Source organism: Eucyclogobius newberryi, unplaced genomic scaffold (genome assembly GCF_026437365.1).
Source record: "Eucyclogobius newberryi isolate DKJ021-1_F unplaced genomic scaffold, fEucNew1.0.hap1 SCAF_7, whole genome shotgun sequence".
Taxonomy (NCBI): domain Eukaryota; kingdom Metazoa; phylum Chordata; class Actinopteri; order Gobiiformes; family Gobiidae; genus Eucyclogobius; species Eucyclogobius newberryi.
The window spans coordinates 32,578,833-32,592,318 of NW_027316389.1; the positions used below are offsets into that span (position 1 = coordinate 32,578,833).

Here is a 13,486-nt window from a genome sequence, read left to right on the forward strand (position 1 = left end):
ACCAGTGATGACAAGATTGTTGTTAAATGCTTAAAGTAATTTGTCCTTTTTCTTGTATAAATATATTCATTGTAGGAATTTAATGGTCAATAAACATGAAAGCAGATTTTTCTGACTTGGCCATTGTATTCAGGAAATGATCCCACGACACCCAGTTCTCCTCCACACTCCTTTTCCTCTGCTCCCTCCAGACATTTCACTGTAACAAGCAGCAGATTGTTATTTGTCATCTTTTTATTTGGGAAAAGTGGCAACGTGAAATTTTAGAATCCTACATGTGTCACTCTGAGTCTGAATTTCCAAATCATTCTAAATAAATAAAAGTACAGGGATGTGGGCGGGGATAGAGGGTAGGGTAAAACAGGAATTCTCTGAGCACTTGAGCCTCAGTTGCAGGACAGGATCAAGCATGCAGAAATCAAAATATAACTGATTAAAATAATTATGTAATAATAATTATCATAATATGTCCCCTTTAAAATAATATAATATATTACAAACATCTGAAAAATGCATATAAATACAATAAGTATATATATATATATATATATATATATATATATATATATATATATATACTCAAAATACAGTGCACAGAATAGTCATTCAACACTTGGATGCAATAAAAAAATCAAATAAACTTCCTTGGATACCAAAAACATCCTTTAATGAGCGAGTGATGAAAAAGAAGCTCAAACCCATTCGGTTTTCCCTGGCAGAATATCAGCGTCATCCTCGACTCCTGTTGTGTACATGTCAGCCAGCCTGCTAAAGCGCGGCCCCCAGTCCTGCAGACCCCCAAAGTCCTGGTCCAGTTCTGAGTCCGAGGAGTCCAGAGAGCTGAGAGAGTAGGCCTCTGAGCCGGCGCCCTCGAAGTCAAACACCAGCAGAGAGTCGTACAGAGGAGCGCTGGAGTCAGCGTCTGCAGCCAGCAAGTTCTACAACACATGACCACAACTGAGCCAAGAACATGCAACGTGGAAAACATGTCATTTATAGCAAAAGAAAATGTCATTCTTTCAGCCAGACAAACGTTTGAAGACTGAAGACATTTGGACACAGTAGTTTCTGAGTTTTGGATGTACTGGGATGTCACGAGCTTTATTACTCCAATTCTGTACTGCTCGTTTTATTGGCCTTCTCATACCTACTGAAGGCACATTTCACACAGCCACATGCTTTGGTCCTCACTCGGGGGTTGTACTGCAGAAGATGGATTCAATCAGAGAGCAAAGGAACTGAAGACGCTTCTTGGACGAGCGACGAAACATCTTTGTGCTTAAAACGTTTGTCCAGCTGAATTACACTACAGGGCCTACACAGCTGTGTAAATATGATAAAAAACGATGCAAATTGAGCATTTATCCAAACTTGTAAAATGTTAATTGTTAAATCAGACAAATTTGAATTTGGGTGAATTTTGTCTCGATATCATGCTATTTCTGTCTGACTGGTTATAAAACAATTTAACAAAGACAATTGACGATGATGAATCTAGATTTCTGATCATTTCATTGCTTGAATTACCCTAAAACTTAAAAAAATATTAATATTTGTATATTTTCAAGCCCACTGTCCCACTTATAGGTAAATATGTCCATTTCCAAATGAACTGAATTGCCTACTGTTTCAAAGCTGTTTACACATTATCCATGTTTTCTCTGTCAAAGCTTTGTGCTGAAACTGAAGATTTGGAAACACGCTTTTGGAAAAGGTGAAATATCAGTGCTCTCGTTAGTATTTAGAAATACCAGGATAAAACACATGACATCTTTACCTCTGAGATAAATTGCCCTATGTCTTCATTGGGCTGAGGCTGGTCGTTTGGGCGAGCGTGATCAGCAGAGACCACCTCAGTGAAGACCACCTCCTGCTGCTCATTCAGCCCCCGCTGCAGCAGACTCCGATCAAAGTCCTATGAAAGGAAATTAAGGGGGGACACATCAAACAGAAAGTGCACATAAATGCCCATGTGTGGATGCAAAGTATAATTGGCTTTTTTGTAATATATATATTATGAATTGAAAGAAAAGTGATGGCAATATTAGAACTAGCACACAAAAGGATTGTATTGTTATTCGCCTATAGCCTTTAGCCTTCAGCCTTGTACAGTCCTGTGATGATTTCTGGACTCAAAAATAGCAAAAACCTCTCAGAACTCTACCTATGACATCATATAACTGGAATAAAATGGAATAAAGTGTTTTCTGTAGCTCGGAGGGAGAGGGTTTCCAAACACGATTCATAAAGCGAGCGTGAATGAAGATAAATACAACTTCCAAAAAGTCCAATTTGAATCAAGTGTCCTTAATGCACTTACCCGGTCTTCCTCTCCACCGCCCTCCTCGTCGTAGCAGAAAATGTTGTCTCTCGATTCATCTTTAAGAAGCGCAACATTGTCTATGTGTTTTCTCCTCCTTATCAGGATCACCAGCAACAGCAGCACTGTGTGAATTGCGATGTAGAAACCTCAGAATATTACAAACAAATCAAGGTGGTTCTGGCAGAAGAAAACCATTCAGATACAAACTGTATTTTGGGAAGGAAAAATCCACATATTTAGGCATTACTGGACGAATACAGACAGAAATTAATAGAATTTTGAGGCTCGAAACTAGTATTTTTGTCGATCATTTGCAATAGAAGAGTAAACTAAGATTTCAACCATGGAAATTCAAACACGTTGCTTATTTTTGTTTTGTTTTAAAGACTTAAAAAACACCTGTTGTCAGTTCATTTTTAAAAATACATTATGGTTTATGCCAATTTGTTCTCCAGTCACCTTCATCCCGGACGTTTGTACATTCTGACCTCAGAGCATTCTAAAGGGTCACATGACTTACAAAGGAGTGTGAAAATGGCTCCCAGGACTAAGGAGACGTAGGAGAGGCGGCGGTGCAGAGGCTCAGAGCGAGGCAGGCTGCAGGTTGTCATGGCTCCCTCGCACTCACACACCTCCACCTGCAGGGAGCTGTCCTGAAAGACCGAGCCTGTGTCGTAGACCCGCAGCAGGACCGAGGACCGGCCCGGGAGCATCCGGCGCGTGGGGCTCAGAAATACTGCGTGGCCTGGAACTGAATTCATTTCTTCAGTTCAGACACATTTTACAAAACGGTTTATTTTACAATGATATGAATGATGCGGTTTTAACCTCTGCAAACTTAAGTTCTTTTTAAAGACAATATTAAAACTAGGGATGTATCAAATTTTAGTGTTGCGATTATTTTTTGTGAGAAAAACCATCACGATTGAACAATTATTGAAGATTATCGAGACTGTGACCAAACAAAAGTGAAATCTTTCATTTTCTTTCATTCCTGTGTCTGACATGTTTAAGTTAGTGACCAAATTAAACTCCCTGAGAGACAAAATAAGTTTAAATGTGACAAAAACACCCAGATAAAACAGTTCTTTACATTGAGGTCTATTTCCTGGACGATACATTGAACAAAAAATACTTAATTTTGCTTATTAAATTGTCAGGATTATTATTTTTTGGTTCTTACGATTATAATGTGACCTGAATACTCATTATTATAGCTTAATAATAACCTTGACATCCCTGGTTATGAGATCATGATGAGCTCGTGTGGTCTGTCGCCTGGTGGTCTCTGGAGCAGTGTGAGAGGAGAAAGGCTCAGTCGTCATGGTTTTAAGAACACATGGTTGACTTTAGACTCATAATCAGCTCGTTCTCTTTTGTCTTGGTGAGTCTCCTCCTCACGTTCTTTTCTTTTTCACATGTACTGACAGTTGGCTTTACGGTTTTGGCATGATTTGACTACTGCACTGATGTTATATTTGTTCAAAGCCCGCTGAATGGGCCCTTATATAATGTACTAGGTTTTTGGGGTCATTCTGCCTTCTGTTGGGTTCTTGAGTTTATTTCTTTTTCGAGTTAAGAGGTTTGCTTACATCTTCTAAATGATAGTCTTTAAAATAAACTTAACTTTACGGATGTATAAAATTGAGACAAAATTAACATTGTTTAATTGTCATTGAGTTTTGGCACTGATTCTAGGATAATCACCAAATATTGATATTTTAGTCCGGTCGCCATTAGGCAATTATAATTAATAATCTTCTTAGTCTTATTGTTTGAAACGACAAAATAATGATTACGCTTAAGATTTATCGTGGAAAATAAGTAGCATTTCCATTTGGCTATAGTTCCAAAAGCTCATTCAAATTGTAGTCTTTTACTTGACGAGTTGGTCTTGATGTTCCAGCTCTTGAAGTGCTCTCTTTGTAGTTCCACAGTAAAAGGTCCAGCGTTGCCAGGGCTGTCCGGGTCCACGATGTCCAGCTGAACAGGGTCAGGATCCACGCTGCACACACTGACTTTCCTCTGCTGGATCACCGGAGCGTTGTCGTTTACATCCAGCAGAGTCACCAGAAGAGTGCCTGTTCCTGTGGCTGGGACTGTATCTGAAACAGGACATTTATCAGGTTACACTGCACACAAACAAAAGAGTGAAACTAACAAATACACAATATTCCATAATACATATACATCTATTCAGTTTTTGTATGGCAAGGAAAGGCATGTACATGATTCTTTAAAATGTGCAGATTCTTTAAAGGGACATATCAACTTCACTTTACTAATTGAACCATGTTATAAGAGCAGTTTACTCAGTTTACTGTGTTTTGATTGAATGATTGATTGATTGATTGATTGATTGATTGATTGATTCATGCATGCATGTTTCAGTCATTTTGTATTTGTGGCTTTATTGCTCTGACATATGCCATTTTCACTTAACCCCTATCTCCGCCCACAGCTCTGTGTTTACTTGTGATTATTAAAATAAAATAATAATACCTTGGGTCATACATTTAAGGTTCAGGGAACAGGAAGTCATTATCAAGTGGTTTTAGAGCCGTATTATGGTTTTCAATGTACAAAATGTAAACTAATGATCTAGAAATGATAATGCCTTGCTTAAAGCCACAGGATGTAACTTTCAAGAGTAGGCACATCGCAGAGATTTCGTGGATTTTTAATCATAATTCTGAGCATGCATGTAGAGAGATGCTTTTTATGCCATATTGTGGAATATTACAGCCAAAGGAACAACATTTCCATGGAAACCAGCAGGTGAAGCCTCCTCCAGGTCAAGTACAAGTCAGGTTTGTGGAAATGCAAGCCCACTCACAGACAAAGGTCTCAATACATTCAGCCATTCAAAATGACAAAAAACATGGTACAGTTTTAGACAAATGTTTTGGCTAAAAGTAATGCATTGTGCCTTTAATTCGAGCGTTTAACTTCAATTAAACATTAGTAACACTAAAACAGCCATTGAATGCACTATATTGTTAGCTTTCCGTAGATCTCGTAGATTTAGTGTGAGATGATGTCATACTCTCATTTGAGAGTATGACATCATCTCACACTAAATAATAATAATATACTGAAGAGATTGTGCAGAGCAGTTACCTCACACCACATACCGTTGTCATAGGCCAAAACAAGGACAGAGTATTTGTTGTCTCGAACAAAATGTGATTCTCTGTCCATGTCACTTCGAACACTCACTCTCCCTGTGTCTGGGTCAAGGTGGAACCACCCAGCAGCATCTGTGTTCAACTTAAATCTAACACAACAAACAACAAACACGTCACTAAACTCTGTCTCTTTTGCGCAATGGAAAAGTAAAAAACCTACCGTATTTTGGTTCTTCGCGCCGTGTCGGGATCTACGGCTCTGAGGTAAGTCACAGAACTGCCAACCTGCGCATCTTCAGAGAGGGACACTTGTATTTTGGACGGAGCGAACATGGGCGGCTCGTTCTTGTCTTCCACTTTCACAGCGATCGTTGCAGTGGAGGTAGAAACCGGTCGAGTGAAGGCGGCTTCATTGGTGACCGCGACCAGCAGGGTGAAGGTGGAAGTGCTCTCGAAATCCAACTTCTGTCAACAAGAGCAGCGATTTAAGCTAAGAAAAAAGGGAATCGAAAGCTCAGATGTGTGACAAGAGTTGATCAAACCTTGAGTGTAGAAAGGATCCCCTGCATTCTGTCCGGGCCTGTGCTGATTTTGAAGTGCACTCCCTCGTTTCCTTTGACTATAGCGTATTTTGTATTGGCGTTGGCGGATCCCAGCTCATCTTCATCAGTGACTTGAAACCTGAAAACTTCAACTCCAGCCTCGTTCTCAGGGATGGTTGCAAAGGCCTGGAAAAATTCACAAATGACTTTGAATAATAGACTCTTTACAAAATTGAAGGTTCTGGAATGGAGGGAACTGAGACAAAAGTGAAGTGGAAAATAGTGGGATTTGAATGGAGGAACTTGCATTAAAATCAGAATATGACAAAATATGACAAATCAAGCTGGTTTTGTCAAATGAAAACCACTCAGAAGCATGTGAGTGACATCAGAGCCTAGTTTTAAGACATTTACTGTTGTATTTGACATTTTCTGTTTATTTAAAAGGATTTTTTTTTTTTTTTTATGAAGGCAAAATTCAGATGTTTTTGTTTTTTCTGGATAAATACTCACAGCCCACAATAGATTTTCATTTTATCAACAGATATATTAGACACTTTACCACAAATTATACTTTTTGTGAAGCTTTTATCTTCCTCCTTTGTCATAAAGAAGCAAACAAACTGACATTTCTACCCTGGGAATTCCAAATTGTTGCTTATTTTTGCATTATTAAAAGCATCTGATGTCATTTCATCATCATGTAATCATTCATTCTTCATTTTACCTCCAGTCGCCTCCACTCTGGAGTATTTTAATGGATTTACAGGGCTGAGCAATTTCTGAAAATATGTTTAAAATACATTACGTAAAATAATAATCAAACTACATTTCATGACCAATATTGTAATTGGTTGATATGAGTTAAGTTCCATTTTCATACAAATAACAATTTGTAGCAGTAAAATCTACGTGGAGACAAGAATGTATCAGATCCCCCACCCCACCCACCAGAAAAGTTACATAGTAGCTCTTTAAAAACATAGAGGAGCACTGCTGTTGTGTTGATACATAATAAGACCTAAATGGAGATACGCTCAAATAAAATAATAATAAACCAATAACTGTGGCTTTTTAACCGTTGCAATCACTGAAATTGTGATTTCTCTTCAGTTTGTATCCATCCACCACCATTCAGTCACTTCTACTGGTCTGAGATCAGTTTGGCTCTTTGTTTATAAACTTTATAAACTTTATTGGGTCTATAGGAAAGTAATATTGATAACCATTTTGATTTTAGTTTTTTTTAACAAGACAAACAATCAATCTGAAATTAAAAAAAATGTTTAAAATATTTGTATCTATACAATTTGTACTGCATTTTAACAAACAAAACGTACCGATTTGATGGTGAACTGTGGGGCGTTATCGTTGCTGTCGGTGATGGTGACAGTTGCTGTGCATGTAGTGGAAAGGCCCGCGCCGTTCATGTCGGCAGCTTGAATGATCAGCTTGTACTCTGAATGGGTCTGATGAAGAGAAGCACGGTTAAAAGGACATTTACAAGAAGAATAAAACAAACAAGACTATATATTGTGGTCAAGTAAAGCCACAACTGACAGTTTATCACTAAAATGTAGGTGTATGACTGACACAGCTGCAAATATTACGATGCAGTTGACTGATTCAACATGCAGATGGCTTGGTTTATGGTTTATATCAAATGCTCAATGTTTTATGAATAACAAATTGTGGAATACAGTATATTTCACTACAGCCTTATTTTCTTTAGCTCAAATAATGAACCCTCGCTATAACGCGGTTCACTTTTCGCGGTCTCGCTGCTTCGTGCATGCATTGTGTTCTGCATTCTGATTGGCTAAACAGTCTCTCCGCGTCTTCTCTACCTGTGTGTCAATAACGTTATGGATTAATATGTACACGTACGTAAAACCGCTTGCCAAATTGAAGTTTGCGAGGCCGGTGAGAGCGCGCGTGTGAGCTGCGGGACACGCCGGTGAGAGCGGCGCCGCGCGTGAGCTTCAATGTTTTATGGAGTATTTCATTGTATAATAACTGTAAAAAAATAAAGGTTTCTACTTTGCGGATTTCGCCTATTGCAGGTTCGTTTTGGAACGTAACCCCCGTGATAAACGAGGGTTCACTGTATAATAAAAATACCAGATTAACTCAAACATGTAGGAATCAATGAAAATACAACTTTGGGGAAAATAATGATGAGGAAACACTGTTGTAACAAGGCTAAACGTTCATTAAATTTGACTTTACATAACATTTCCCCTTTAATAATCCTGAAACTCTGGAACGTGCTTTTCCAGACACATGTACCTCTCTGTCCAGTCCTCCTCCGGTCAGACTGACCACTCCACTCAATGGGTTTATGGCAAAGGTGTAGTCGGATGGTACTTCTGGAGTTTGGGACAATATTCGATACTTGATCATGGCATGGTCCGTCTGGGGGTCATCTCTGTCTGTGGCCGTCACCCGCATGACAAAGTCCCCTGTAGAGAACAGGAAGTCCAGGTTATGTGCACTTCAAACACATCAACTCTGCTCAGGACTTCGCTCACCAGTCTTGGCACTTTCGCTGACGTTGCCGTAGGAGGAGCTCAGAGTGAATTCTGGGTGGTTGTCGTTCAGGTCGATAACGTGGATGATCAGCTCCATGGGCTCCTCAGCTTTGCTGCCGTCATGTGCATGGACGGCATGGACCCAGAGCTGCAGTACATGGACAAGACACATCCAGAGACAAAATATTACAGCTGATAACAGGTAATCAATAACAATTAAGTAACAATCTTTTTTTTCTTTCAGTCGACTAGTCCGATGATTATTTTTATTTCAATTGATATTTTTTTAAATACATTATCCATCATATAAAGGTTGAAATATGGTGAGGCTTCTAGACAGAACATATTAACAAATACAGGGTTTTATTGATGAAATATTATGTAATAAATATTTTGATTAGATTATTTTTTTATTTATTTAATAACGGCAATGTCTTTCGTATGAAACATTTTTGTAAGTACTTTAGAGTCTGTATAGTCCAGATCACAATTATGATTTTCAATTTCAAGTTTACAATTTTCATGTGAGCGCCATGTGAGCACCATGTGAGCGCCATGTGATCCATGTGAGCGCCATGTGATCCATGTGAGCGCCATGTGAGCGTCATGTGAGCGCCATGTGAGCGCCATGTGAGCGCCATGTGATCCATGTGAGCGCCATGTGAGCGTCATGTGAGCGCCATGTGAGCGCCATGTGAGCGCCATGTGAGCACCATGTGAGCACCATGTGAGCGTCATGTGAGCGCCATGTGAGCGCCATGTGAGCGCCATGTGAGCACCATGTGAGCACCATGTGAGCGTCATGTGAGCGCCATGTGAGCGCCATGTGATCCATGTGAGCGCCATGTGAGCGTCATGTGAGCGCCATGTGAGCGCCATGTGAGCACCATGTGAGCACCATGTGAGCGTCATGTGAGCGCCATGTGAGCGCCATGTGATCCATGTGAGCGCCATGTGAGCACCATGTGAGCGTCATGTGAGCGCCATGTGAGCGCCATGTGATCCATGTGAGCGTCATGTGAGCACCATGTGAGCGCCATGTGATCCATGTGAGCGCCATGTGATCCATGTGAGCGCCATGTGAGCGTCATGTGAGCGCCATGTGAGCGCCATGTGAGCGCCATGTGATCCATGTGAGCGCCATGTGAGCGTCATGTGAGCGCCATGTGAGCGCCATGTGAGCGCCATGTGAGCACCATGTGAGCACCATGTGAGCGTCATGTGAGCGCCATGTGAGCGCCATGTGATCCATGTGAGCGCCATGTGAGCGTCATGTGAGCGCCATGTGAGCACCATGTGAGCACCATGTGAGCGTCATGTGAGCGCCATGTGAGCGCCATGTGAGCGCCATGTGAGCGCCATGTGATCCATGTGAGCGCCATGTGAGCGTCATGTGAGCGCCATGTGAGCGCCATGTGAGCGCCATGTGAGCACCATGTGAGCGCCATGTGAGCACCATGTGAGCACCATGTGAGCGTCATGTGAGCGCCATGTGAGCGCCATGTGAGCGCCATGTGAGCGCCATGTGAGCACCATGTGAGCACCATGTGAGCGTCATGTGAGCGCCATGTGAGCGCCATGTGAGCGCCATGTGAGCACCATGTGAGCACCATGTGAGCGTCATGTGAGCAACCTGCAGCGTTTGAATCAGGCTCTCGACAGTTTGCTGCAATATCCTTCCGCAGTCTCATCCCCATTATACACTATAAGATAAGATAAGATAAGATATTCCTTTATTGTCCCACATGGGGAAATTTCATTGGTGCAACGCAGGTAGATACAGAGGTAGATACAGAAGAACAGATCACTATAGGAAGTCTGAAAAACACTTTCAGTAGAAGACTATGCTGTCTAACGAAAGCCTGAAGGCCAAAAGGTTCTTTAAAAAACTAGTAACGACATTTTTTTTCTTTTTTTTTTTACATTTATAATTTAAATTCTGGATACTTACTGTTTTGTGAATTTGCTTTTCTGGAATTACCAAGATGTCGATTATTGTGAAAACATTTTATTCCATTTCCCATCCAACACATTTCAAATTTGTATCTTCATTTTATTCAAGGTATATTTTAAACAGTTATAACTATGATATATTTTTGTGGTTATTTATCATGCATATTTTTGATACTTTGGTGGGACAAATAAACATTATGTTTTATCTTATAAGGTAAATGCAACCCAAATACTCGACTCCACCTGCAGGTGGATCACTAACATCCTGACGGATCGGACGCAGTGCGTGCGGCTGGGGAAGAATGTCTCGGACACACGGACCATCAGCACAAGAGCACCACGGGGCTGTGTACTTTCTCACCTGCTCTTCTCCCTATACACGAACTGCTGCACCTCCAGCCATGACTCCGTTAAACTAATCAAGTTTGCGGACGACACCACCCTCATCGGGCTCATCTCGGACGGGGATAAGTCTGCCTACAGGAGGGAGGTGGAGCGGCTGGTGTCCTGGTGCAGCGGTAACAACCTGGAGCTCAACACCCAGAGAACAGTGGAGATGGTCGTGGACTTCAGGAAAGGTAAAGCCCCCCAGCTCCCCCTCACCATCTCGGGCTCCCCCATCTCCACTGTGGAATCCCTCTGCTTTCTCGGTATCACCATCACCCAGGACCTCAAGCAGGAGCCCACCATCAGCTCTCTCACCGGGAAGGCCCAGCAGAGGATGTACTTCCTGTGGCAGCTGAAGAAAGCAAAGCTGCCAGCAGAGATGATGGTGCAGTTCTACACGACCATCATCGAGTCCATCCTCACCTCCTCCATCACTGTGTGGTATGCTGGAGCCACAGCCAGGGACAAACAGAGACTACAGCACATTGTGCCTCTGCTGAGAAGGTGATCGGCTGCAGACTTCCAGCTCTGCAGGACCTGTACGTCTCCAGGACTCTAGGACGTGCAGGTCGAATCACAGCCGACCCTTCTCCCCCAGCACACGAACTATTTGAGCCACTCCCCTCAGACAGGAGGCCACTCCCCTCAGGCAGGAGGCCACTCCCCTCAGACAGGAGGCCACTCCCCTCAGACAGGAGGCCACTCCCCTCAGGCAGGAAGCTACGGTCCATCCGGACAAGAACCTCCCGTCATAAGAACAGTTTCTTTCCTTCTGCCGTTGTACTCATGAACACTTCCTAAGCACTTTGCACTCACTGCACTGTCCACTTTTATTTCACCACATATTTAATTTTGTGTACATATCATGTCTATTTTTAACTCTACTTACCCATTTTAATACCCGGTAGTTATTTATTGTCCATTGTCTTTGTATTTATTGTTCAGTGTTATGTTTGTGTTGCACCGAACCGCCAGGACAAGTTCCTATATCCGTGAATCCTGTTCATTGATAAATGGCAATAAACTTATTCTGAAAAGTGTTAATGAATGCATTGGACATGTACATCTCAGTGCCAATAAAAACAAACTAGACAAAGTCTCTAAAAGCCTGTTGGAGCTCACATTATAGGTGTCTCTCTTCTCTCTGTCCAGCGGCTGGGTGACCTGCAGTACTCCTGACCTGCGCTCCACCGTGAACAGCCCCTCTGGAGGTTCATCCGCCCCCGGCCCTTTGATCCTGTAGTTTATCTCCACCGCTGCATCTTTGCTCGTTTTGATCTGAAAACAGTACACGACACACAGGGCACTTCAGACCGACTATGCACCAGTGGAGTGGACTTGAGCCGCACTATTTTGAGGACTTGAGACGTGACTTGGACTTGGAGGCTAGTGACGCTGGAGTCCTTCCCTCTTCTCAATCATGAGCAGGACTTTTTTAATGAAAGATCATTCACAAAAATCAAGTACATTGTGAATATACATGTTGTGTTTGCTCATTTCAATTTGAAAAGACCCTAGAACTTAGACTCGACTTGTACTTGTGAGCCACAAACTTGGGACTAAAGAAGGACTTGGACCCAGCTCTGGCTTAAAAATAGCTATGGTACTATAACAATGGAGCTATTGTAGTTGGAATATTATATATGGTAAACTACAATATGTTGATGATAAAGAAAATGTCATGTGTTTTTTTTTAACAAACCATATTTAAAAGCTAACAGAATTTTGATTCCAGTCACCAAAACATAGCCACTTTTTATTTTTTTTCTCCCAATCCTAACATAACATTCATTTAAGTACTGTATGTACCAACTTACTTTGACCATGTACTTAGGAAATGGCCCTCTGTCGTTTTCAGGGAAGTACAAAGGAGGAATCACCCACTCCCTTTTGACTCGCTTCAAGCGGCCGGACAGACGTGGAAAATGTCCTGGAGCAATGTTCTCTAGACTCGTGTCGGACACGACCTGCTTCTAAAGAAATGACAGAGTTAGACCCTTTTAAAGGCCAAGCCATCAGAATGATCCAAATTCAGGAATAGAGGCAACATCTTATCACTACAGATATTAAATAAAGAAAAGAAAATGTCCATAGTAGAAATGTCACAATTGCATTTGAGCTTCACAAAAAATATTATTTGTGGTTAAGTATGTCACAGATCTATAGATTAAATTAATTATTGTTTTAATAATAAAGATAAATAAAAACTACAGTAACTGGCTTTAAATGTATATCTGATATAACTTTTCCTTTTACCTCAAATTCGGAATTTAGAATGTTTTTGTTTTCAAACTTTTAAAGGATCAATAGAATTATACATTGGCCAAATGGCTTACGTTGTAATTGTTGCTGAGTAACTGTAGATGTGAGGACTCTGGTGGTTGAATCTGAGTCTCTGGTACAGCAACAAGCCACTGTAAAAACAAAATTACACATCCCATATTTTATTTTGTTGACAATTTGATAAACAATTTTGCCAAATTATACTTACCAAGATTTGGTGAAGGAAAACAAAGATTCCAAATGCCATATTTCAGATTGATAGTAGTAGCATTTATAAGTCCTCTGCCTTCCAAGTCGTGAGAGTGACAGCAGAGACAGCCAGGCGCTTTTAACAATAGG

General features: G+C 41.2%; 1 protein-coding gene across 2 annotated transcripts; it reads right to left on the reverse strand.

Moving 5' to 3' along the window:
* Positions 1-623: 623 nt before the first annotated feature.
* Positions 624-12,787, reverse strand: LOC140349478 (B-cadherin). Of its 2 annotated transcripts, none has more exons than XM_072435826.1 (13): positions 12,682-12,787; positions 11,987-12,142; positions 8,525-8,672; positions 8,283-8,455; positions 7,334-7,462; positions 5,994-6,179; positions 5,672-5,916; positions 5,458-5,600; positions 4,204-4,428; positions 2,844-3,068; positions 2,321-2,445; positions 1,778-1,915; positions 624-938 (listed from the first exon to the last, which is right to left on the reverse strand). In XM_072435826.1, exons 1-13 carry the CDS (start codon positions 12,688-12,690, stop codon positions 693-695), a joined length of 2,148 nt encoding a protein of 715 aa, XP_072291927.1. In that variant the 5' UTR covers positions 12,691-12,787; the 3' UTR covers positions 624-692. The 2 variants fall into 2 exon arrangements, with proteins under 2 accessions (XP_072291927.1, XP_072291926.1); XM_072435825.1 differs by having other exon boundaries at positions 2,844-3,074.
* Positions 12,788-13,486: the final 699 nt, after the last annotated feature.

Excerpts from the sequence above, each read along its gene's own strand:
- LOC140349478 (XM_072435825.1), bottom strand. Across the intron at positions 8,456-8,524 it reads CAGCGAAAGTGCCAAGACTG|GGGACTTTGTCATGCGGGTG; the intron begins GTGAGCGAAGTC and ends TGTTCTCTACAG. Across the intron at positions 5,601-5,671 it reads GCGCGAAGAACCAAAATACG|ATTTAAGTTGAACACAGATG; the intron begins GTAGGTTTTTTA and ends TTGTTGTGTTAG.